At 36.3% G+C, this 25936-nt stretch overlaps 1 protein-coding gene across 1 annotated transcript in view; it reads right to left on the reverse strand.

Annotated features, from left to right (window-relative positions):
• The window catches only part of LOC129729985 (uncharacterized), a 60092-nt gene extending 34817 nt beyond the window's left edge, over nucleotides 1-25275 (reverse strand). The window contains exon 1 of the mRNA XM_055688920.1: nucleotides 24726-25275. Coding sequence (XP_055544895.1) covers nucleotides 24726-24846 — 121 coding nt within the window. The 5' untranslated portion in view covers nucleotides 24847-25275. The remainder of the gene's footprint in view (nucleotides 1-24725) is intronic.
• Between the last annotated feature and the right edge of the window lie 661 nt (nucleotides 25276-25936).

Raw genomic sequence — 25936 nt, forward strand, 5'->3', positions numbered from 1 at the left:
TATACTTATCAGCAGGAAAAATGTCTTTCGCTGCAATTTTCATTTCTTCTAGTAATTTTCGATGTTTCATTGTTTCATATATATGTTATCTTCCTAATCCGGTTTCTGTGGTTTAAAGAGGACATTTAAATACATGTATAACACCATGAATTGACAACTTACTAGACATTGAATTATTTGGTGCCGCTGAAGTTGAAGGCTCCATAATAAAATTCAACGAATTTATGAATTTGAAAACTAAGACACTGGAATGTCACAACGTTCTAAATGAATACGAAAGGATGCGGAGGGCGACGACTGTTCTTTGTTTTTTTTCTCATAAAGCAAAATGTGTGCTTTACTTTTGTATGCAAACGAGTGCGAAGCAAAAGCAATCTTCAAACGGGCTATTGTTGGCCGGAGTTTGATAGTATGAATTTGCTGCTAATATTTGACACTACAATCAGTTTAACGAATTTCATGATCATAAATTGAAAAGGACTGAATGTTTTTAGTATTGTTTTAAATTTGCAGAAAGTGATAAAGTTTGAGATAATTAAAATTTCAGATTTGTTTACTGTTTCTATGTTTAACACTTATTTTATAACTTTTCATTGATAAATTTTGTGATTTTTGCCCAAATTTATATTTTATCCTTACTGATTGAGTACGATATCATAAATTTTTTTTAATGGGGTATCATGGTTATGATTAAAATTAATCTTGGATGAAATTTCAACTTCAAAAATAAAAACTAAAAAAATCTGCTATCGCTTTTTTCACTAAAGTGACAATTTGCGCAGTTTTGCGCAGCAGCGGACAGTATGCATTTGAAGGCTTACGTTTTTACCTAAATTTTGAATGTAGTCACAACCGTGGCAAACTGCGGCAACTAAACTTTTAAGCTACTTTTCTACAAAAAATCCCGTTTTTTTTTAATTTTTTCTAGTGTCAGGCCTATTATGACCAAATTTTACAATATCAACTGAAAAGGGTTTGTTTTGCACAATATTTACAACAACTTTTCCTTTGACGTCAAAAAAAAAATTGAAGCTACAGAGCGTTTCAAAGTAATGTACTTTTTTTCAAGAAAAAGACAAAAACCGTCAGTTCGCCAAGATTTGAAAAGTCATAAAAAATTTAGATTTTATGATATTGCGTCCAAATTTTGGATTTAGACACTTGAATGTTATAGCAATAAAGGAAAAATATTATGAAACAGCTAACGAAAAAAATTTTTTTTGGCTGATGGCCAGCGATTCCCCACTGTGCGTTGCTAGTTTATATGTTCGCACCGGTCGTTGCTATTGGGGATTACCAATTCATCTATTTCTTTTTACCGCCGGCAGTTGCCAATTCCTAAAGACCGTCACTAGCTAGCGTTAGCAAAATGTTTGTGTGTGTCGTATTTCCCAGAATTTCTGCGCATCTAGTAATAAGGCGTCGTACACAAATTACGTAACGCATGAAGGGGTGAGGGAAGGTGGGTTGAGACTGCAATACTAATTGTTACGTAGGGGGGAGGGGGGTCAGGCTGTTCAGCGTTACGTAATTTTAGGGGGGAGTCATATCGAATGTTACCTATCGTTACATAGGGGGGAGGGGGTCTGATTTTTAGCGTTACGTAATTTATGTACGACGCCTAACCAATTTATCTATCCGTCAATTGTTTCCAGAATGATCTGCGTTCTTTCTGCTTCATAAAATGTCCTCTTTATTTCAAGCAACTCTGTTTTAACTTTGTTTCCGTTTTCCCAAATTATCGACAACACAATTTTGTTGCAGGTTTCTCCGTTTGTGCGTGCATGGATTTTTTTATCCTTGTATGTTTAATTAGTGTAATTGCGTTAGACCGTGGCACGTTCCCCAACGTTGCCTTCAATAACTATTATACTTAAAATTGGCGAACTGTCATTAATTGTATTTTGTACATTGTGCTGTCTCGATTCCTACAATTTGCTATTAATATTTGCAAATTTGCAGCCAAAAAAACGCGGAAATTGTTCTCGAGTATTTGGTTGATTCTAGTGACGAAGAAAATTATTTCGCGGAACAAATGTTTTTATACGCGAGTATGGAAAGGATTTTTGTAAAGATTCGGGGTAGCTCTCAGCCTGGAAAACGGTAAAATATTGACCGCTATGCTGAGAAAGTTGCCATCCGGCGTTTTAACAATGTTTTTTTTTTTCGGAAACACCGGTCTTTACCGATGACCAATGACCGACGCCACTTTCGAATTCGTCTTACGTTGTTTTCGAAGATTAAAACAGCTGTAGATGCGAAAAATGGTTTTTTATTCAACAACCGGACGCAACGGAAAAATTGCGACTAACATGCCTTCAAGAGTCAGCAGCAATAGTCGGTAATACTCCCGAGCAATTCGCTCAAACCTTCCAGGTTTATTGAAATAATGACATGGTTGACCAATCTTGTGAGGACTTGAGCTTTATGGTTCGTGTAGATTAGAGTGCCAACCAAAATGGTCATCTCGAATTTCAAAAAAAAAAAAACAACTATAAATGTTTACCCGCCCGAAAAAAAAACACTTTGTGCAAAATTTCAGCTCAATCGAACTTAAAATGAAGTGGCTCACTGGTTCACGTCGTTACTTGCGTCCTACGACGTGTTAAACCAAGGCCAATTATGTTCGGAACCCTCATTATTTTCATAATATTGTTACGAACATTTACTATCGAGCATAACAAAACAAACAACAGTTTGACATTGTTTATCAAATAGCAACGATGAGGCACGTTGCTATCGCGTTGCCAAATTTAATAACTCGCTACTACCCGAGGTAAGGATTGCTATTTCCCAAATCAACATAGCAACGCCCGGTGCGGTTGCCGCGTTATGGTGGGAGTTGCCAAACTAGCTTCAGAAACTTCAATTTAGCCACTGGTGGGCTTGCTCTAAGTGACTTGATATCAAAATGGTTGGTGCAGTAGATAACATTTCAAAGATTCTAAACTAATCGATGTTGTAATATCTAGTAGCTAGCGGTCATTTTGTAATTTCAGAACTTTATGAAATATAGATGAACAGTACTTAAAAATTATATAGATAAACTAGCTGACCCGGGAAACTTAGTCCTGCCCCTTTTTTTCTTTATTTAAATAATTTTAAACATTTTAAATTGATTGATTCGTTGCGATTTGTTTATAGTCTGCAAATGCATGACGAATCGGATATTAGTTACGATCAAACTCAAAGAACAAATCGTTTGAAAAGATAGGTTCTATCGGAATGAGAACATCCTCGCCGTTTGGCTCCTGTACATCACCATTGGTTGGTATTCGGTCATTTTTAGTTGTTTTCCAGAAACCGGAAGTCGTCGTCTTGGATTTCAAAATGATATGTGGAGCCAATTTCTGGCCTCTGAGAATCATTCGCGTCCTGGAGATACCCATGTTAGGTAAGATTCGGCCATTTCCAGAAAACGAAAGTCACCATCATAAAATTCAAAATGGTGTCTGAGGTCGGTTATGGGTTTCTGTGCATCATCACTATTACGGCATTACCCATATTGGTGGTACTTGGTCACCTTTCACTGTTTTTCAGAAACCGGAAGTCGCGGTCTTTGAATTCAAAATATTGTGTGTGGTCGATTTTTTGCTTCGATGCATTATTCAGGTTCCGGAAATACCTATATTGGATGTTTGATTACTTTTGGATGTTTATTAGAAACTGGAAGTCGTCACCTTGTATTTCAAAATGGCATGTGAAGTCAATTTGGCCTCTGTGCGTCATTTTAATTCCGGAAATATTTATATTGGATGTATGCATTTGTATGAGCGTCATTCTGGTTCCGAAAACATTCATATTGAGTCATGGTCATGTTCGGCTGTTTTCTAGAGAGCGGAAGTTTTCATCATAAATTTGAAAATAGTGTCTTCAGTCGATTTTCAGCTCCTGTGCATCATCCCGATCAAAAATTGGAGTCCACAAAAATTGGTTGAAATATATATATGAGCAATTCTCACTGAAACCGTCCCACTGATGACATGAGGTCTTTAAAAAAGATATTTTTGTGTCTAAATGATTGAAAATAGTGAAAAAATGAGAAAACCACTTTGGTTAGCTCATATTGATGGACCCCTCGGGTACTAATCGGTTAAACGGTTTTTACAAAAATTGATTTTTGAGCAATTCTTGATCTTTTTATTGATTTATTTCTCTTGATTTGTTATTGAACCCCCTGCAACCAACACATCGTTTTAAAGAGGAATGATAGACCTTTCGGTCGTCTTCAAATTCAAAATGGTGTCAAGGGTCAATGTTTGGTTTCTATGCATCATCTCGATTACGGAAATATCCATGTTGAGTATTATTTGGTCATTTTCGACTGTTTCCTATAAGTTGCCATTTAGCGATTCAAAATGGTGCCTGAGGTCAATTGTTAGCTCATTGCATCAATCTAGTTCCAGAGATACTCATATTGGATGGTATTTGGTTATTTTAGGCTGTTTTTCACAAACCGGAAGTCGCCATCTTGGATTTCAAAATGGTATTTAAAATAATTTCTGGCCTCTGAGCGTCATTCTGGTTGAAGAAACACCCATATTGGGTGTAATTCGATCATGTTCAGCTGTTTCCCAGGAACCGGAGGTCGCCAACCTGGAGTCCAAAATGGGGTCTGTGGTCGATTTCAGCAGCTGTGTATCATTTGTTACCACTAAAAACAATCACCTGCCAAATATGGTTCCATTTAGTTGATTAGTTCGCGAAATGTGCAGAAATTTGTGCAGACACATGTGCTTCCATAAGAGGGAGGGGCGTCGAAGCATTATGGACATATTTATTACCCTTTAAAACATCCACATGCCAAATTCGGTTTCATTTGCTTGGTTTGTTCTTGAGTTGTACAGAAATGTATGTTTCATTTGTATTGGACCCCTCCTTTTCAGAAGAGGGAGGGGTCTCAAACTAGCATAGGAACCTTTATCGGGACCAAAAACCCCTACATACAAAGTTTCACGTCGATCGGTTCGGTAGTTTTCGAGCCTATATGGATCAAACAGACTGACAGACCGGACTACATTTTTATATGTATAGATTACAACATCAATATTTTAGAACCTAAAGAGTGAATATACATTTATTGGATTGAAGCGTTCATGTGAATCTATTTTTGCAAATAAAAGTTTGAATGAGAAAGGCTGGGTCTGACCGCTAGGTGGATTAATTTAGGTTTTTCCGGAAAAATTGGTTGAAATATGTGTTTTATTTGTGAGGGATCAACTCTCCGCTCCTGAGTCGGAAGGGGTGTTAAGCCAGTAACCCTCTAGTGCTCAGTGCCGCCTTTGAACGGTCTCCAGTTAAACCTTCAAAAAGCCTCAATCAAGTTATACAGATATTTGTGTTTCGTGTGTATTGGAGCTCTCCCTTTTAGAACAGGGAGAGGTGTCATATCATCATAGAAACATATCTTGTCCCAAAACGAGCCACATGTCAAATTTGGTTCCTTTTACTTGATTAAATCTCGAGTTATACAGATATTTGTGTTTCGTTTGTATGGGATCCCTCCTTTTTAGAGCAGGAAAAGATGTCAAACTATCAAAGATATATCTTCTGCTTCCTATAACATTCACATACCAAATTTGGTTCCATTTGTTCGATTAGTTCTCGAGTTATGCAGAAATTCGTGTTTCATTTGTATGGAAATCCTCCCTTCCAGAGAAGGGAGGGATCTCAAACTATCATTAGAACCTTCCCCGGCCCAAAAAACCCCTATACACAAAAGCCAAACGGTTCAGTCATTTTTAAGTCTATATGGATCAGACAAACAGAACTCCTTTTTTATATGTATAGATAGATTTTGTACCCTGTCATAAAATAAACTTAAAAATCGTGGAAATATCGTTCAACAAGAATACTCTTTTATCAACATGACGCATTTGTATTGTTGGAAAATTTCCAGCGATATTTCCAAAAACCAAACTAATTGCATAATTCATCAAAAGTTTGCACAAGGTATTTGCTACCGGAAAGAGCAGGTATTTCAATCGTTTTAAATTCTGAATATTTACTAAAACTGCCAGAGAATAACTAGCTACAGATCATACACACCTACAGCCTAACAAAAGTAAAGAGGTGGAGCTTAGAAGCGTCCAATTAAGGTAAAGCTCAATATTTTTAAAGCAGGTATAAACGCTAACAGTAGAATAACAAAATTTCACCTAAGATAGAATTGAATTAATTATTCTCAACTAGAGACAGAGAATGTTCTAATTCACAGTTGACAACTATTTAGTTTTACTTATCGTACTTGTTGCCAAGAGGGTATTGTACATGCAACAGCAAATGCTGAAAACTCAATCCAAATCCACAGTTTGGATGCAAAATAAATGCGTCTCCTAAGATCGAATCTTAAATTGCATAGAGACGAATGCCGAAACGGATTAATAACTTCGATCATTTTTTGCCTTTCTCCTAAAAAGGTATAGCAATCACTTGCAAAACCGAAAATATAAAAGTGCTCCAAAGGGCCGAATGGCATATATCACTCGACTCAGTTCGACGAGCTGAGCATTTTCTGTTTGTGTGTGTGTGTGTGTGTGTGTGTGTGTGTGTGTATGTATGTGTGTGTATGTGTGTGTATGTGTGTGTGTGTGTATGTGCAGATTTTTATTCTCACTCACTTTTCTCAGAGATGGCTGGACCGATTTTCATGAAATCAATTGCAAATGAAAGGTCTTGTTGTCCCATAAGACGGAATTCAATTTCATTGTAATCGGATTTTTAGTTTAGAGGTTATGTATCAAATAGTAAAAATCATAAAACATCATTATCTCAAAAACTACACAACCGATTTGAACAAAATTGGTCTCAAAAGAACGGGCTACCTGGAAAACCCTTAAGTTTTGAATTTTATAAAGATTGAATATGTTGTTCAAAAGTTACGAAAAGAAACGTGTTCTGAAGACTGTTTAATCTCACTCATGTTTCTCAGAGATGGCTGAACCGATTTTTATAAAATCAGTGTCAAATGGAAGGTCTAGTTGCCCCATAAGACCCTATTGATTTGTTTTGCAATCGGACTATTAGTTTGCCTGTTATGTTCAAAAATGTGAAATCCAGCTATGCAAAGGTACATATTCCGATGACTACTTGGACTCACTCACTTTTCTCAGAGATGGCTAACCCGATTTCCACAAAATTAGTGTCGAATGAATGGTCTAGCTGCCTCAGAAGACCCTATTGAATTTTACTGTAATCGAACTGTAACTTCATCTGTAATGTACCGACTTGTGAAAATCACGAAACTTCATTATCTCAGAAACTACACAACCGATTTGATCAATATTGATATCAGATGAGCGGGCTAGTTAAGGGTTAACTGATGAATTATGATTGAACACGTGGTTTCAAAGTTTGGCTGCCCTATACGTTCCCATTTCATTTGATTATAATCGAACTTAACCCTCTAGTACCCAAATTAATTACTAGACGGACTTCGAAAAAATCACTATTAGGCCTCATAAACATTTTTTAAGTTCTTATTGAAGCTTTTTAGAGGTTCGACTGAAGACCGCCTAGAGGCGGCATTGGGCACTAGAGGGTTAAGCAACTGTTATGTATTAAATTGTTAACAATACAACGAAAGTCTATTATCTCAAAGAGTACATGACTTATTTGAACATTACTAGTGTCATACGAACGAGTCATCTCTCAAACTCACAAATAACAAACTTCATAACAATTTGATATGTGGCTCAAAAGTTATGGAAAGAAAAGAAATTCAAAGACTATTTAAAACTATACCTGCTTTGATCGATATATGTGGCCTTAACATAATTTAACCCTCTAGTGCCCAGTGCCGCCTCTAGACGGTCTTCAGTCAAACCTCTAAAAAGCTTCAATAAGGACTTAAAAAATGTTTATAAGGCTTTATAGTGATTTTTTCGAAGTCCGTCTAAAAATTAATTTGGGTACAAGAGGGTTAAGTGTGGTATCGTACTATTTGAACGTTTCAAATTCATTGATTCCTTGCGATGTGTTTAAAGTCTGCAACTGCTTAACCAATCGGCCATAGGATATGATCAAAGTCAAATAACAACTCGTTTGAAATGATTGGTTTTAATCGAAATGACAACATCCTCGACTGTTGGCTTGTGTACATCGCTTTAACTCTAAATATATTTATATTGAGTGGTATTCGGCCATTTTCAGCAGATTTTCTGGCATCAATTTGACACCGGAAATACCCATATTGGGGGGTATTTAGTTATTTAGGTTGTATTCCAAAAATTAAAGTGGTCGTCTTTAAATTCAAAATGGTGTCCAGGGTCAATGTTTGGTTTCTATGCATCATCACGTTTACGGAAATATCCATATTGAGTATTATTCGGTCATTTCCCACTGTTGCCTAGAAGTTGCCATTTGGCAATTCAAAGTGGTGCCTGAGGACAATTGTTAGCTCCTTGCATCGTTCTGGTTCCAGAGATACTCATATTGGATAGTATTTTAGGCTGTTTTTCACAAACCGGTAGTCGCCATCTTGTATTTCAAAATAGTATTTAGGATACTGGTTAAAGAAAAACTCATATTGGGTGATATTTGGTCACTTTGGACTGTTTTCCAGAAACTGAAAGTCGTCATTTTGGACTTTAAAATTGCCTGTGAAATCAATTTCTGTCATCTGGGCGTAATACTGGTTCCGAAAACATTCATATTGAATGGTATTTGGTCATTTCCGGCTGTTTGCCAGACACCGGAAGTTACCATCTTGAAATTCAAGACTGTGTCTGTGATCAATTTTTAGCTTCTGCGCATTTTTCTGGTTCCAGAAATACTCATATTTAATGGGAATCGTCCATTTCAGGCTGTTTTCCAGAAACCGGAATTTGCCATCTTACAATTCAAAATGTTGTCTGGAGTCGATTTGTGGCTCCAGTGCATCATTACGGTTCCGGAAATACCCATATTGGGTGGTATTTGGTCGTTTGCGCTGTTTTTCCGACACCGGAAGTCGCCATTTTGGATTTTATAATGGCATTTGGAGACAATTTCTGGATTTTGAACGGCATACTGGTTAAAGAAAGACTCATATTGGGTGGTATTTGGTCGTTTTCAGCTGTTTTCAGGAACCGGAAGTCGCCATCTTAGAATTGAAAATGCTATCTGTGGTCGATTATAGCTCCGGTGTATAATGCTAGATCCGGATATTATTATATTGGGTGGAAATCGGCCATTTTTGGCTGTTTTCCAGAAACCGGAAGTTGCCATCTTACAATCCAAAATGTTGTCTGAGGTCGATTATGGAACATATTTGTTACCACTAAAAACATTCACCCGCCAATATGGTTCCATTTAGTTGATTGGTTCGCGAGATGTGCAGAAATTTGTGAAGGAACATGTACTTCCAGAAGAGGGTGGGGCGTAAACCATTATGGACATATTTGTTACCTATACAAACAATCACATACCAAATTTGTTTGTATTTTCTTGATTGGTTCTTGAGCTGTGCGAAATTTGTGTTTCATTTTCATGGGATCCCTCCCTTATAGAAGAGGGAGTCGGGTGTCAAACCATTATGTACATATTTGTTACCACTAAAAACATTTACCTGCCAAATTTTGTTCCATTTGGTAGATTAGTTCTCGAGATGTGCACAAATTTGTGTTTCATCTAACTATTATGGACATATTAGTTACCCCTTAAAACATCCACATGCCAAATTCGGTTTCAATTGCTTGGTTTGTTCTTGAGTTGTGCAGAAATTTATGTTTCATTTGTATGGGACCCCTCCCTTCCAGAAGAGGGAGGGGTCTCAAACTATCATAGGAACCTTTATCGGCACCAAAAACCCCTACATACAAATTTTCACGTCGATCGGTTGGGTAGTTTACGAGCCTATATGGATCAGACAGACAGACAGACCGGACTGCATTTTTATATGTATAGATTACAACATCAATATTTTAGAACCTAAAGAGTGAATATACATTTATTGGATGAAGCGTTCATGTAAATCTGTTCTGAATGAGAAAGGCTGGGTCTGACCGCTAGGTGGATTAATTTAGGTTTTTAATATTCATGTCAAAACAATTTAGTCGAACCTTTGCCCTACATCGCTCTATACAATACACATATGGGGTGTAAATAGATGAAAGCAAAAGCAAAATTCGTAAACATTTATCTATAATCGATGACACCTCAGCCCTTTTTTTTTTTGTTTTGCTCGATTACGAAATACCTCGATTTCAATTTTTGCAGATCATTTAACACTAGATATTTTAGGGCCGATTTTATGACACGAGTCGGAGCATAATGTACGTAGTTATATGCTAGCGATAGTCATAGTTATTCTTTGTTTCCATTTCTGCACTCTGAAACATTGCTTGGAACAAATGACACTTTCACACGCTATTCGATGGAGTGTGAATCGAGCAAACAGTGGTCATTCTGTTCGAAAACAACAGGAATTATTTTTAAAACTTATCAATACTCAGTTTATGAATGAGAGGAGTTACATTATGGGTATTCATGTCGAGCTCGTATACAAATACCCAGCCGTAAAAATACTCACCTCCATTGACGAGTAATGGAAGATACACAGTTTACGGCTGATTATTTGTATACGAGCTCGATGTGAAGGCCCCTATTGAACTTAAGACTCAATATTGGTAGTGTGAAAGTATATCACCATTTGTGTGGTAACAGTCACAAACCAATATATTCGCTATTACACATTTGACCTGAGGCAGTCGCTGAATGTTAGGCCTGCGAGAGCTAAATTTTGCTCTTCGCATGGAGTAAACACTCAGAAATAGGTAAACAAGTTTTAATAGAGTATCGAAAAAGTTGATATTCAATTTTCGCTTCATTTACATAACGTTATTGGTGCTCACACTCAGCATGATGAAATCCGCGGAATAAAACACCGGGCACGCAGGCACAGGGAAGAAGTTGCTCATGAACTTTAAGGTTTTCCAAGATTCATGTTCATTTACTTCGTAATTGAAACCGTCTGGCCATTTTCCTATCACATCGCAAGGATTGTTTGAAAATTCATTTGTCTATTCCGTCAGCATCATTCAGAGCATCAAAGTAAACAGTATACGCGAAGCTGAAATCACACATTGAATTTAACAACAAAGCTTTGCGAATGGTAAATAAATTTTCTGCCATTAATCCTGTGCTTTGTACTTCTACAAATGAAGAAAAGTAAACAGCTTAACGACAAGAATCAGTGGCAATTAAACAGTAGGTATCACACCCAAGACCACGTCCAACGAGGGTTGTGTTGGTCCCTTAAGAAGAAAATATTTGAGCACGGACAACAAAGTGACCAATTTTCCGCCGATTCGTGTTCAATCCCATCTCATTGGCCAGCGTTGTAGAAACAATTTATCCATAAAGTGCCACAGCCAAGTGTGCCGCTAACCTTTTCGGAAAAGTGAATCGAAAACTTTTCCTTTCTAACATTGCTGCCGGTGTACTTTAGTGGGTTAATGATGATTAAGCGGCTTCGTTCAGCTTTGCACAAATAGAAGGCTTTGAGGCCGAAAATGATTGATTTCCTTTGAAACTTTTCTTTTCAAGTTGTATCGTAATTATGATGTAATGCGTTGTGATTGTTAACGCAACAATATTAAATGTTTCAACTTTTACACCATATTCACATTAGCACCAAGTAAGAATGCTTTTTTTCGCGTAGGTAAGTACAAAATACTTTTTTGGACTGGAAGGTCTCACTAGTTAGTAACAAGTAAATTGAGTTGACCGTAGTCTTTTTGATCAACGATAAGACAGCTTTGCAAAGCCAGCAGCATTTGTATTTATAAAACGGTTTGCACTCACTACTCAAAAGGAAAACTTTCCAACTATATGAATGAATTATAAATGATAAACTCCTCACAATTAATTCGAATATCATTCGGCCGGAACTTGATAGGAGGCATCAATCAATCACATCCTAGCTTCGAGATGCGATCCTGCAATATGTTTCGTTGATGTGGGTTCAAGTGGGGGGTGATTTAATGTGAAGGACCGAAAATTTGTTGCCAGACTCCATTCCACATGACGTCGTCAAATCATTGTTGTCAGCACCGGCAAAGTAACCGCAATTTAGGGGACAACGAACGTAATCAAACTTTTTCATTGTTGTGCTGTGGAGAGTTTACATTCGACTGAAATCAACTTTCGCTACCACTGGTATGGCTCTGAAGTTTACTCATCATATTGACGTCATTTAATGATTGCCATAGTAAAAGTACCTCATCAATATAGATAAGCTTACAACTGACAGATACTACGGGTTTCTATTTTGAGTGTTAATGGCGTTTGCCGTTATTGATGAGACAACCTATGCTTTAAAAAATATTTTATAAGAGGCGTTCTCTAGTCAACAACCAGTTCTTATTACAGCGGATACAATAACTTCGAATGGCAAGCAAAATGAGTACAAATCAATTGATCAAATACATTAACATACAAAACTGTAAATAAAAAATACTTGTTAGGATAAGATTGCTTTCGTTTTTGGAAATCAATACGATACAATAAAAACTACGAAGCGGACACAGTATTTAAATTTAGGTTATAAAATCACTGGATTACAAAACATAAACTCAATAACAAGAGCATTCCTTGCTAGAAGCGCGTCAGTGAAAAAGCCAATCGCTTTTTTCTCCCGCGGATGGCTGCCGAATCTAGCCAAATCGAATCAACTCGATCGTATTCACAAACAAGATTATGTATGGCATAAATATGAACACAATAACGCGGGGGTTGACAATTTCCTAAATATTTTTCCTGTTGAAAAATGGAGCAGCATGATCTCTTTATAACGAGTTTCAAATTAAATCTCAAACTTGTTGAGCTAAGGGAAACAAATTTTGAGGTACATCGTTTGCGTGTCGCTTGGGAAAGATAGGATCTTAGTCAAAGTGCCAACCGTGCAGCTGTCGAGCCAAGTTATGCAAAAAAGACAGGAAATCCTTTATACCGTTCAATTTCCTATCTGACAACAGTGCGATGAGTGGGTACGAGCTTGATACGCGGTGTCGCTTGCGTTTCAGATACCGTTCCATCGATATGATGGGTAGTGATAATTTCATATACAAAACTTCTAGTGGAAATCGATAGGCAGCAGCTGGTTTGATATCGGTTGTTCCTACGTTTTCACGAAAATCAAGTTTTAGTGAGTTGAACAGCACACTTGAAAAGATCCACCTAAATTATTAGCGTACATTGATACAATGCGTATCGAAAACTATACCTGAACATGTGTAAACTTTTAGAGTTGAAAGTTTCTGGTAATGTACTAACAACAAAGGGATAAATCAAATTACAGTGCCTCTGAACCTTTGTTTAATTTGATTTTGAATAAATATTATTAATATTCTTCAAACTGAAACAGCCTCATCATTACTGAGTTCGAAGTGATTGCTGTTGCACAAACACAATGTAGGTATTCATAATCTTTGTTCGAACATATTACATCATAGATATTTGCACACTGACCATTAATGCTAGCAGCAAAAAAGAACACGTAAGACCACTCCAAGACATTACGATGGTACATAGTGTAAACATGTTATGCGAGCGTAGTGATTTCCACATTGTCCAGGCGTCGTACACAAATTACGTAACGCATGAAGGGGGGAGGGGGGTTAAGTCTGCATTACTTATTGTTACATAGGGGGAGAGGGGGTGGTTGGGATCGTTACGTAACTGTGATGTTTGCTCGAAATTGCAAATTTGGAGGGGGGGGCAGGTTGTCCAGCGTTACGTAATTTTAGGAGGGGGAGTCATATCGAACGTTACTTATCGTTACGAAGGGGGGGGGGGAGGGGGTCTGAAATCTAGGTTCCTAGCGTTACGTAATTTGTGTGCGACGCCCAAGTGTTGAATATCCACTAGAGAAAGAAATAAATATTGGTGATAACATGTCTATGTTTATGGAATGACTATGTACAACATGTACAACAACATCTTGTCCTATTTGCATCTCTACGCAGTGCGTAGGATAAAATAATACTATAAAACTATTCATAACTGACCTACCAGCGAACATGAATCAACCACTAACAGATTTAAGGTATATTCAATACAATTAACAATATAAACAAAAAAAAACATTATATTTCGAGGAGAATTGAAAATGGACTCCTGGATTCCCTGAACGCCCTATTTTACTCTGTTTTATTTTTGCTAATTTTTTACCGGCTCACATTGTCACACAGTGTGGTACCAATTACTGATAGTCTACCACGGACCCTAAGTTGGAATCCTGATAGGCAAAACAGACCGTGTCCAAGTAATTTGTCGCTTCTTATAGTTTTCAGGATAGAAAAATTGTTTTGAAAGCTGTTTGTTACATCATTTATATTGTTGCATTCGCGAGTGATTGCATCGCTCCAAGCAAACTTCTCTTTTGACGTAGGACAACGCTCTTGGAAATTTCCCAAATTTTATGAGACCACAGAGTTTGCAATAAATAAATCTTCTTCTTCTAAACGTTCAAAAATATTTCAGTATCAGCCCTTTCTGTATGTTTGTCTGTCTGTCCGATCCATATAGATTTGGAAACTACTGAACCGATCGACGAGAAAATTTGTATGTAGGTGTCTTTGGAAAGGTTCTTATGATATTTTGGACCCCTGAAAGAGAGGATTCCGATACAAATTAAACACAAACTACTACATAACTCAAGAACTAATCAAGCAAATGAAACCAAATTTGGCATGTAGAGGTTTTTAGGAGAAAGAAATATTCTGCGACAGTTTGACAACTCTCCTTTTTCTGGAATGGAGGGCTCACATACAACCGAAACACAAGTTTCTGCATAACCAGGGCTGGAATTCACCTCAGTGCAGACAGCACCACACAAATTTGTACACAACACATTTGCCATCAAACCGTGCGTGCCACTCCCGATATTTCGTTTGTATTCTCTTCTCCCCATTCGCTCTATTCTCCTTTCTTTTGCACCGAAAAAATGCGACTGAGTACACTTTGTGCATTTGCCAAAATGTGCGACACCACACATTGTGTCTTACTTTGTGTGTTGCTTGGGGCAATGATTATTGGATTTGACAAACGAACGACTATAGTATTAAATTTTTTTTTGATTTTGCACTTCATTTGACTCCTACTGAAATAATTTAGGAGCTACCTAATTTTCAATGCCGCTCAATGGGTTTTGTCAAAACTAAAAATGGTTTTTTTCCCGGAGATAGCCGCAATATGTCTCGTACATGAACAGTAGGGTGGCAATAGAAATCGACTTTTCAAATTTCGTTTAGAAGTAGGGCTCAATAGTTTCGTCTTCGAAAAAACGTCCCATACTAAACTGCAGCTTAATCTGATTTCGGGAACATGAAAGCATTATTTTGTAACTAATGAAAAAAAAAGCACAAGTAGTTCATAAATTTGTGAATATCAAAAAATTCTGATGCCAAATGTCCTAAAAATTCATGAAACATCGAGAATTGGTGTTATCAAAAAAAAAATCGAAAAATCGATCGGTTAAACGACTGAACGAACTTCTAAATGCGACGAAGAACAATTTTTTCCATACAAGTCATTACCACCCTAATGAACGGTATCAGTAGTGAATGCATGTAGCGCTTGTATATGAATACCGGGACATGTCTGGACGTGCGTAATATGTCCTAAGAAACACGTCCACGCCATTGAGAATCGTGTTTAAATGAATTCTCAAAACTGTATATGGTCCTTTCTTGGTTCCTTTTCTTTGCTATTTTTTCGACTCGCAAAGCAACGCAAACTGCTCAAACTGAAGCTCTTTGTTCTCACACAATGTGTCACAAAAAGCAGCACAAAGTGTTGCTCCGTTCACCCTCTCTTGAAATATTTCCCACTTGGTAATATCTTTCATAGTCATTTCGTTTTCGCTCTTTCTCATTGTGCCTGTTGGTTGTCAAAATGTGTAGGTACCGTTCTCGTTGACGTAAAATTAACTCACTGAGCGCAATGAGTGTGCGAATGAGCAAATGAAACAAAATTTGGCATGTGGAAGTTTTTAAAAACAAAAAAATATTTCTGTGGTGATTGGACACCTCTCCTTTTTTTGGAAGAGTAAAAATTTTTAACATAGTGGTCTCATACAATTGGAACACAAACTTCTGCAAAACTCTAGAACTAATTAGGCAAATGGAGCCAAACTTTGTATGTGAAGGTTTTTATAAGAAAGACATAATTTTTATTGTTGTTCGACACCCTTCCCTCTTCTGGAGAGGAGGGCTCCTATAAAGATTAAATACAAATTTCTATGTAACTCAGGAGCTGATCAAGCAAATGGAACCAAAATCAATATGTGGGAGTTTTTAGGAGTAAGAAATTTTTCTATAATGGTTTTACACCCCATTATAATCTGGAAGGGGAGTGGGGTCCCCCATGTATATGAAATAGATATTTTCACCAATTTTCCTGGAAACAGCCTAAAATTAATGATGCACAGCAGCCAAATATCGACTACAGACGGCATTACTGAATTCAAGATGAAAACTTCTGCTTTTTGAAAAATGGCAGAAATAAACTCCACATTAGGCTGTCCCAAGAAAAATCGATGTTGAAAAAGTCAAGGTGCTCAGCCCTAAATTGAAAGATAAGGTTATTTATAGCATTTTTGTAGAACATTTCGACTTTCTAAAAAAATATTTTCAGGTTGCCCAAACGTGATTTATGAAAAAATGACTTTTTTCAGCTACAAACCCACTCTTTTGCACTTTTTTCAACTCTGTTCGATTCCTAAATTTTTCTATTTTTGTGGGATTGTTTTTGAATATTTTGCATGGTTTGGTTCAGCATCGCATTCAATTATTTGACTCACAGAGCTCATTGAACATCACAAAAAAGTGAATTTTTCTTATAATTTTCAGATAAAGCCCTTCAAAACAAATATAAAAAATTTTAAAAAACTGAAATTTTTTCTGCAAAGCGGGACTCAAGACGAAAATTTACATGAAAAAAGATCCTTGATATCTTATCGTGGGGCTGAGATATTGGCGTTTTTACATGTGATGGAAAACTATGCATTTTGTCAAAAATGCCACTAAAGCTCAATATCTCCATTGCACAGTGTTTTATTTTGCCGTTTGTGCGTATAATTTCCTAAATTGTGATTCAAATGATGATTATAGCCATAAGGTATGTTCGGAGGAGTTTCAGGATATTTAAAAATGCATCTTTTAATGTAGAAAGATGGGTGATCAATCCACCTATGAATGAGATAAAAAAATTACTTTTTAATCAAAATAAGATAGACGCACGGTGTCTTCGACAAAGTTTTAGGTTATATTAAAACAAGAAACTTTATCGAAGACATCATGTTTCTATCTCTTATATATTACGAGCACCATTGAGTTTTCAAAGAGAAGGCACTAAAAATCACAATTTCCGTTCTAACTTTTCTCAAAAATTTTTCCGAATTTTTAAACCTTCTACTAAGTTATCAGACATCTGAAAATGCATTTGTTTTCTAAACATTGTTGTTTTTTATCTCCCAAAATAAAACAGTTATTCAACATATTTGTTAAAATGCATAGTTTTCCATCACATATAAAAATGCCAATATCTCAGCTCCCTGATAAGATATCAGGTATCTTTTTGCATGTAAACTTTCGTCGTAAATCCCGCTTCGCAATGAAAATTTCAGTTCTTGACCACAATTTTTTTTATTTGTGTTTTGTAGGGTTTTATCTAAAAATTATTAGAAAAAAATTTTTTTTTGTGATGTTTAATAGGCTCTGGGAGTCATAAAACTGAATGAAATGCTGAACCAAATCATGCAAAATATTCAAAAACAACCCCACAAAAATAAAAAAATATATGGAAAAATTTAGGAATCGAACAGAATTGAAAAAAGTGCAAAAGAGTGGGTTTGTAGCTGAAAAAAGTCATTTTTCATAAATCACGTTTGGGCAACCTGAAAACAATTTTTTAGAAAGTCGAAATGTTCTACAAAAACGCTATAAAAACATTATCTTTCAATTTAGGGCTGAGCACCTTGACTTTTTCAACATCGATTTTTTTTGGGACACCCTACTCCACATGCTATTTTGAAATCCAAAAGGGCGACTTCCGGTGCCTGAAAAACAGCCGAAAGCGACAAAAATTCCACCCAATATGGGTATTCCCGTAATCGTGAAGATGTATAGAAGCCAACAATCGACTTCAGGCTCCATTTTAAATACTTTTGCTTCCGGTTTACAGCTTTGCTCCCGACCGAATACAGGTCGGACTCGATTATATATGTTTCAATTAGTACAGAGTGGCAAAAAATTTTTCAAGATGAAATTCCCTGATTTTCCGTGATATTCCCTGAAATATCATATTAATTTCTCTGATATTTTTAAGCATTCCGCACAAAAAAGTGCAACTTAGATTAACACAACTCCGGAATCCCAGTGAAAAAAGTAATCAATCGGATATGGAACCGAATCGTAGTGGTCCCAAAATAGCCTTTCATGCTGAAAAAAATCAGTTTTTGCGCTAAAGAATCGTTTAAAAAAGAATCGTGCCTCGGTTAAAATTTTTTCCCTGAATATTTTATTGGTTTCCCTGATTTCCCTGAGCGAAAAACGAATTCTCTGACATTCCTTGATTTTCCAGTTTTTTCCAGGTTTTCGACACCCTGTAGCAGTTTAGTAGATTAGCAGGGAAAAAATAAACAATTTCAAACATGACTTATTTAATGCTAATATGTCGTAAGGAAACATCCTAATAATACGTAACGCTTGATAGCACGGAAGGGGAGCTATCTGACAAAGCGTAGCAACCCATACAAAAAATTTTGAAGATCTATACAGAAGGAGGGAAGTCGAAAACAGTTAGCTTTGTGCAACTTAATTAATGGATGTGCCTTAATTGATTCATGAATAAAAAAAAATAAAAGAAATAGAAATAAATAAAAAAATTGAGAAACTTTACAAATTTTAAAAAATTTCAAAAAATATTTTTGAAAAATTTAAAAAAATAATTGAAAAAAAAATAAAAAAATTAATCTAAAAATTGAAGAAAAAAGTTTTAAATGTTATATATGTGTTTTATATTATAATGTCTCTATTTCCCTGAGCTGAAATGATGTGACGGTACAAAAAAGATACTTTTTACAAGTAGGGTAGGGAACATATTCTAAGCAGCTTTAGGTACAGCCTGTGTATTGAGACGAAATACTCGAAATGTGTTGGGTGAAATTCAAACAGAAGTATATCAATTTGTTCTCTATCTTTTTCTCTGTCAGAACTAGTTTTCAGATTGTACAACTAAGTTAGCAAACTTTAACAATAATCAATTAAAGTTACCAATCGAGGGACACTATTCCAATCACCCCGAACCTATTTTAAGCAGTTTCCATCTGTTTTGCAAGCGTTTTTTTTTCAGCACCCGAAGTCCTGAATGGCTGCAATATAGGTCGATTTGTTTCGAATGGTGATTGTTCACAGATTTCTTTGTGATTAACGGTATTTCTTATATTCGTAAGACAGCTAGACATTCGAAGTTTTCGTTTCCATCATTGAAATTGTCGATATTGGTTTTTTATTGTTTTTACCAAGAAAACCACTTTATTTGGCGTTTTCTAAAAAAAAAGGTTGCCGCGAAATTACCGCGAGTTTTGAATATTTTTTATTTTGCCACCCGCGAATTTTCAACTTTTTTGCCGCGAATTACCACTGTCTCTAGTTATGAGGTTTTGAACGCAGATTTCGAACATTCAGAGTTGAAAACAAGGTCAAATAGTACCCAATATGAATATTTTCTGAACTAGGATTGTATCTAGAGGCCGACCATTCATTTTCGAACGCAATAAAGCAAGCAATGTGACAAAAAGCTTTACGTAGTTCTGCGTCAACTTTACGGCAGTGGTTTTGCACACAACACTTCTGATTTTTCATTACGAGAATAATAACACATTAAAATAAAGTTAAATTGAACTTTTATTGATACTATTGATTTATCTAATTCTGCAATATAGACCCTAACATTTGAATTGCTGAACGTTTCAAAAATTATATATAAAAAATACGGAAATAATTGTTTTTCACCCAACATTAACAGCCAAGTATTCTGTTTGAAGACTTGAACTTCCACATAACAGTACCAATCAAAATAGGGTTGAGGCAGTTATCACAATGGATAGATACCTCTTTTATTTGTAAGTACTTATTAAATTAACCGATTTCAATGTGTCAGAAGGACTAATTTACACGCATTCTTCTTGAATCAAGCAAGATTTAGACTACGCTTAAGTTATTCTTGGCCACAACAAATAAGGTCGAATTCCCGAATGTAATGTTTTAATGGCACATTTGAAAGATACTGCAACAACTGCACCAATTTCGAGGAGTTCTTCCTCCTAACGTAGTTATTTGATTTCTTCTGGTTGAAAAAATCTTCTGCGCAAAGTTCCTTTTCATTTATATTTTTATCTAAAGAAAACCAACAGTTATAATTGTTTTAATAAAAACTAAAGAGTATCGCATAATTCTGAGAATTTTTTTTACAACAATGTTTATAACTTTGAATAGCTTTGGTAAAAACTATATGTTACCTTCCTTCTTCAAGTGATCTTTGAAGAATGAGTAAGGCAGAGTTTATGTGTATGTACACGTGCCGTATTCCATTTCTACCTCCATCAGTTTTCTCATAGCCGACGTCACTTGAAGGGGCTTACCGTCTTTTTGATCATGAAAAGTGATTATTATGGAAGCGCATGGTGATTGGTAGTGTCACGAAAAAAATCAGAATCGCAATCTAAACATGATCAGACTTAGCGCAATATTGCGGTATTTTAATTAGTGTAAAATAACGAATATTAGTTTGGTTTAATCAAACACCTTGTTTCATGAGGTTTTCATTTCCTCATGAAATGGATCTTGTGGAAATCAAGTCCCAATGTTATTGAACAATATTCAATTCAACCTATAAACAATATTCATTTTAACTAGAAACTTGATAGAAGCCCATTCATATCATAATAATTATTATACGCAGAAGATCAGAGTGAGGCATGTAATTTATAAAAATATTTCAATGGTGTGCCATCTCCCACGAGGACACCTGTTGCTGCATGCTAGGCGTTGTCATTATTCCCCTGTTCTTTGATGTATAAATATCAACTACAGAAATTCATCTCATCATCAGCCGGATATTGCATACATTATAACAGCATGGTGCAGTGTGGGTGGCCAGAGCATCGAACCATTCAAAGACTCGAGGGAATATCTATTGCCAAATAAAATGAAAAAATATCAAAAAGTCATACTGTCACCGTCGAACTTGGCTTGAAACCGGTGTCAACGCTGACATCAGATTATCCCCAGAGCGTTGGCGGATAAGAGGAAAAATCGACTGCAGGCACAGCTTGAACAAGTGCCTGCATGAAATTCGAATATGTATTTCATAAAATCTGAAGGGCAATCACATATCGACGAAGGTAGCCAGCAGTGATCCGTAGGTGGCGTAGCTTAGAGGGCGACATAGCAATATGCACTTGTGATAATGAAATTTTGCTCTTCGTGCGGCACGAATCGAGCGCCAGTGCAGATCACTATTGTGATGCAGGGCGACGAACACATTCGCTATCACATTGCAATGTTGGTTTGGAAAAATAGAACGAATACCAGGTCTTGCGCTTTGCAGTACGAAAATGACAAACGAAACAACTAGTTTTCACATATATAATTATTATCAAATCATTCACAAATTAGTTTGAATTGCTCCGTTTTCAATTTTCCATGAATAGAAGGAAGCATCTAAGAGATATATTAGACTCGTCTTTCGCAATATAAATGGTTACTGAGCTTGGTTGTAAACGTGACTAATAAATTAATTATTTAAATAACTAGGAAGCAGCTGCCCAAACAGTGCTGAAATTTATGCAAATCGAATTGCCTGCCAAATTCTAGCAGCAAATGATTTTCTCGGTAAAAAACATATTTTGCAACGCAAATTGGGTAAACCCCTATTAAATCTAGTCCACCCACATAGTGGTAGCACATTCTATCTATAGCTTTGGTTGACAGAAAAGACCAACCGGCAGATAACGACGTCAGCGTGTCAGCTTCGGTTTCCTGCATGGGGCATTATTACCCACTATGGAATATCATCGCCATCGGCGGCCTCCAGCTGCGGGAAACAAGCTCCCAAAAAACACATGTCGAAGACTTCAGCTGTGGACTTTGGACTTACCACTATTCTGATTACAAACGAATGATACGCAAGTAACCGAGCTGATTGGGGATTAATTGAAATAGATAGACGCGGTAATTTTGTATTCATGTTGCGAAAAGATGTCCCCTGACAGTGGCGAGCTTAAGAGAGTATTTTGAAAACTGAAATATAAAATCATATTGCAAGGGTTTAAGTGGCGAGCTTAAGAGAGTATTTTAAAAACTGAAATATAAAATCATATTGCAAGGGTTTTCTTAAATTGATATTTTCATGCGAAACCCCAATTCAGGACAATAATAAACTGAACTGTTTGGGAAATTTCTAGTATGAGCAAATGTTACACTCAACAATACCTACAACTTAGAAAAGGGCACTTCAGGAGTTATTGCACTATTTTTTCATTTGTAGCACAGCGCAATTTATATCAGTTACTTCACCTAAGTCTCCACCACCTCCACGATGTTGTATTTTGGTAAGACCCGAGTCTGCCTATAATTTAAAAATGGGCTAATATGCCATACGGTCCGGTTACGCTTCTACGTTATCGGCTCTACCGAATTCACACGCTACAAAGGTGTTGTTTTTCCAAAAAAAAACTAGACAGCTGTAATATCCTCCCTGTTACTTGAATTTAGCACCTTAATTAAGATTTGCAAAAAAAAAAAAACAACATAAAATATGTATCCATTTTGCCATTCACTCTGTTGAACATCTGTTCAACATCACATAGAAAAACTATTTATCCTCGAAGCTGAAAAAAAACCTTTAATACTAAATCCTAATCGTTTTACTCTCTAAATCATATATTTATTTCACATAAGTCTCTGAAAAAATGTTAGTGGCTGGGGACACCAAAATTAACAGGAATAGCTAGAACCCTATATCCTTTCATTTTTTCTAGTTACGTTTGTCAAAGTCAAAGTAATGTTTTATTTTTCTCACTTCTACATATTTCTAGCTATTAAGAAGCCAACGAAGTATAAGATTAGTAAAATATTAAGGGAACAATTGGTGTCGGTGGCCATAACGCGACTAACCTAGGTTATCTTATTAAGGCTGCTAATGCCGATCCGTATGTTAGTAACTACGAATTTTTTTTTGGAACAGTAAGTTAGCAAGATTAATTGGCAGAATGCAGGAAATTTAGAATGAGAGTATGGAAAAAAACATTTGTTTGTAATTAATCAGCGCTCAAAACTGATCTTCGAGAGTAACAATTTTAAATGCTTCAGAAACCTGTTTGATATTCTTCGTATAGAGCGGCTGCCCTTTAGGAATTAATGACTTACAAAGTTTATATTTAACAAGTACACTGGATACTTTTTTTACACAATTGATGCGTCCGTGCAAAAAAGAATCGCCTTAAAAAAAGTCGCGTAATTTTGAACAAATCGTGTAAAAAAAATCGCGTCGATTTTGTAAAAAAAATCATGTAAAATAAAATCACGTAAAAAACAAACGCGTGAAAAAAGAATTCTCTGTATTGCAAAATCATTATTGTTTCATGAGTACACTTTTTATCATTGACAGGCAGATCTATAGTTGTTCTTTTTTTATGATGTTCAATGATTCTCCTATATAATTTTAATTGACCAACTGAATTTTTGTTGATTGAAATTGAAAACTAGCAAAAGTATTCCATACGATGAAAACAAATGCGAAAACGATTCTCCGAATGAGTGATTTTTCCCATTCATTCAAAAAGTTACATTAAATAATCCCGTTAGCTTCCAAACAAATTCAGACTGCAAAAGATTTTCATAGAACCCAGTTTGAATACAATCGCACACACATTGTTCGCCGCAAGGGAATGAATTTTTTTACTTTGTATTCTGTACATTCAAAATGTTATATGATTATCGAATCATCCAACCGTATACGTTGGGAGAATTGTGCTAGTGAATGATAACCTGAACCCTTGGGGATGAAAGATAAACTTTATTCCATGCTCGTTAAAGGTCAAGGGTTGTATAAATATTCTTTCGCTGTTGGATGATGTCTTTTTGCTGAAAATTCTGCTACGCTACCTTAGGATTTAATAAAAGATTACTTTGGCAATTTGAACTAAGGAATATAATAAGGTAAACAGCCTTGACATTAGAAAAAGACATAAATATCATTTGATTTCCAAAATAAAATATGTAATGTTAATGAGTTAATAATTTTAAAAAATCCCAAAATATGTCGAAGAATTTAAAACAAATTAAATTTTCACTTCAGCAGATAACATTTTGTGCACGGTTAAAAAATACACCAACGGATGTAGGCTAAAAGATTCATTGGCTGGAACATTTTTTCTAATATATACTGACAAAAAAACGACGCCCTTTAGATGCCGAACCCTTAAGTTATTTCATAGGTAGTGTAATAAACACGTGAATCAAACTAAATCAATCATAAGAAACCACACAATACAGCAAATCATTTGCAGATATGGGCTGTGAATCTAACAAATGCCTTCATGAGAGAAGCCATACCATGGCAGCTGCCTTATATGACTGTCATAAGATATCCATATGTTATCCAACCCCATCCTGTATAAGGAAACGCTAACAGCTTCGAGGAATTTTCTTTGCCGAAATAGCATCAGGTTAACTCACCATCCAGCGGGTTTGGGTATCGTTCGTCTGAGTCATAGAAATAACTGCTAGCACCGTGCACACCTGCAACCAACATGATCAACAAGCAAACTAACAGTCTTCCAATTAAATATTTATTCATTTTTGCTCATCTGATTGGTTCGGATCCTCAGTGGAAAAATGGACTAGACACTTTCACTGTTTCAAATCACTTCCGGTGTGCAGACTTCCGAAGAACGTAGAGGATCTATAATTTTTTCACAACACCTGGAGACTTGTGTTATCATGAATTTAGACAACAGCAACGGTTTTGGCCTCTCAGTTTAGTATATCAGACGGAGGTAACCGTTTGACTTTTCCACTTGACAAACACAGACGGCTTGCGTTGATGCACGACTTTACACAAAAGGAGCACCAACAGCGACCGAACGTGCTCCCACTGTGTCACGAAAGCACAGGCCGGAAGTCTAAGTCTCAGTCTCACAATCTCTCTTTCTCGCTCGGTTTGTTTTTCCTCCTTGTGACAACCGCGAGCAACAGTAACCGACAGTAAAATGATGAACTGATAGCGCAAGCCAGCCATTCTTATATGAGCTTTTCCCTGCTCACAGCAGTCCAGCAGCTCGGTCGAGTTATCGCATCGGTATACCGAGACCGACGTTTCGCGACGTCCGATTTGAACCGAGTCGGGTCTCATTTTCCCGACTAGCAACACCGCCAGCCGGAAGCTGATGCGCGCCAAATTTACCGAGTGTCGACTTCGCCGCGAATAATATTGTTACAGTGCCAGGCTGTCTTGAGCAAAAAAAAAACTACGTTCCTGTTCGACTCAGGACATGCAGCGACGGCGCCTTTCGCAGACGATAACATTGCTTGTAACCGGTGGTAGGTATATAATCTCACCGCATGGTATACACATTGGTAGGTCATGCGACACATCACAATAAACAAATATTAATATTGATAAAATTTAAGATTACGTATTATTAGTTTATTAGTAGGTATTCAATGTACATTTAAATTGAAGTCTAGATTTTATTTTACTCCACGTAAAAAATGTTCTCCGAAAGCAAAAATTCTTTCAATACAAGCATGTACACAAATCATCGATTACGTGACTAATGTGTAACGACAGTTCATCTGGAGAGTCTTGCTCCTAAGAGCCCTTGATGGGACTTGAACGCTGAGTATCGATAGCAATCAAAAGCAGTCAAATTCACCGTTAAGAAGTT

Source organism: Wyeomyia smithii, chromosome 3, assembly GCF_029784165.1.
Source record: "Wyeomyia smithii strain HCP4-BCI-WySm-NY-G18 chromosome 3, ASM2978416v1, whole genome shotgun sequence".
Lineage (NCBI taxonomy): Eukaryota > Metazoa > Arthropoda > Insecta > Diptera > Culicidae > Wyeomyia > Wyeomyia smithii.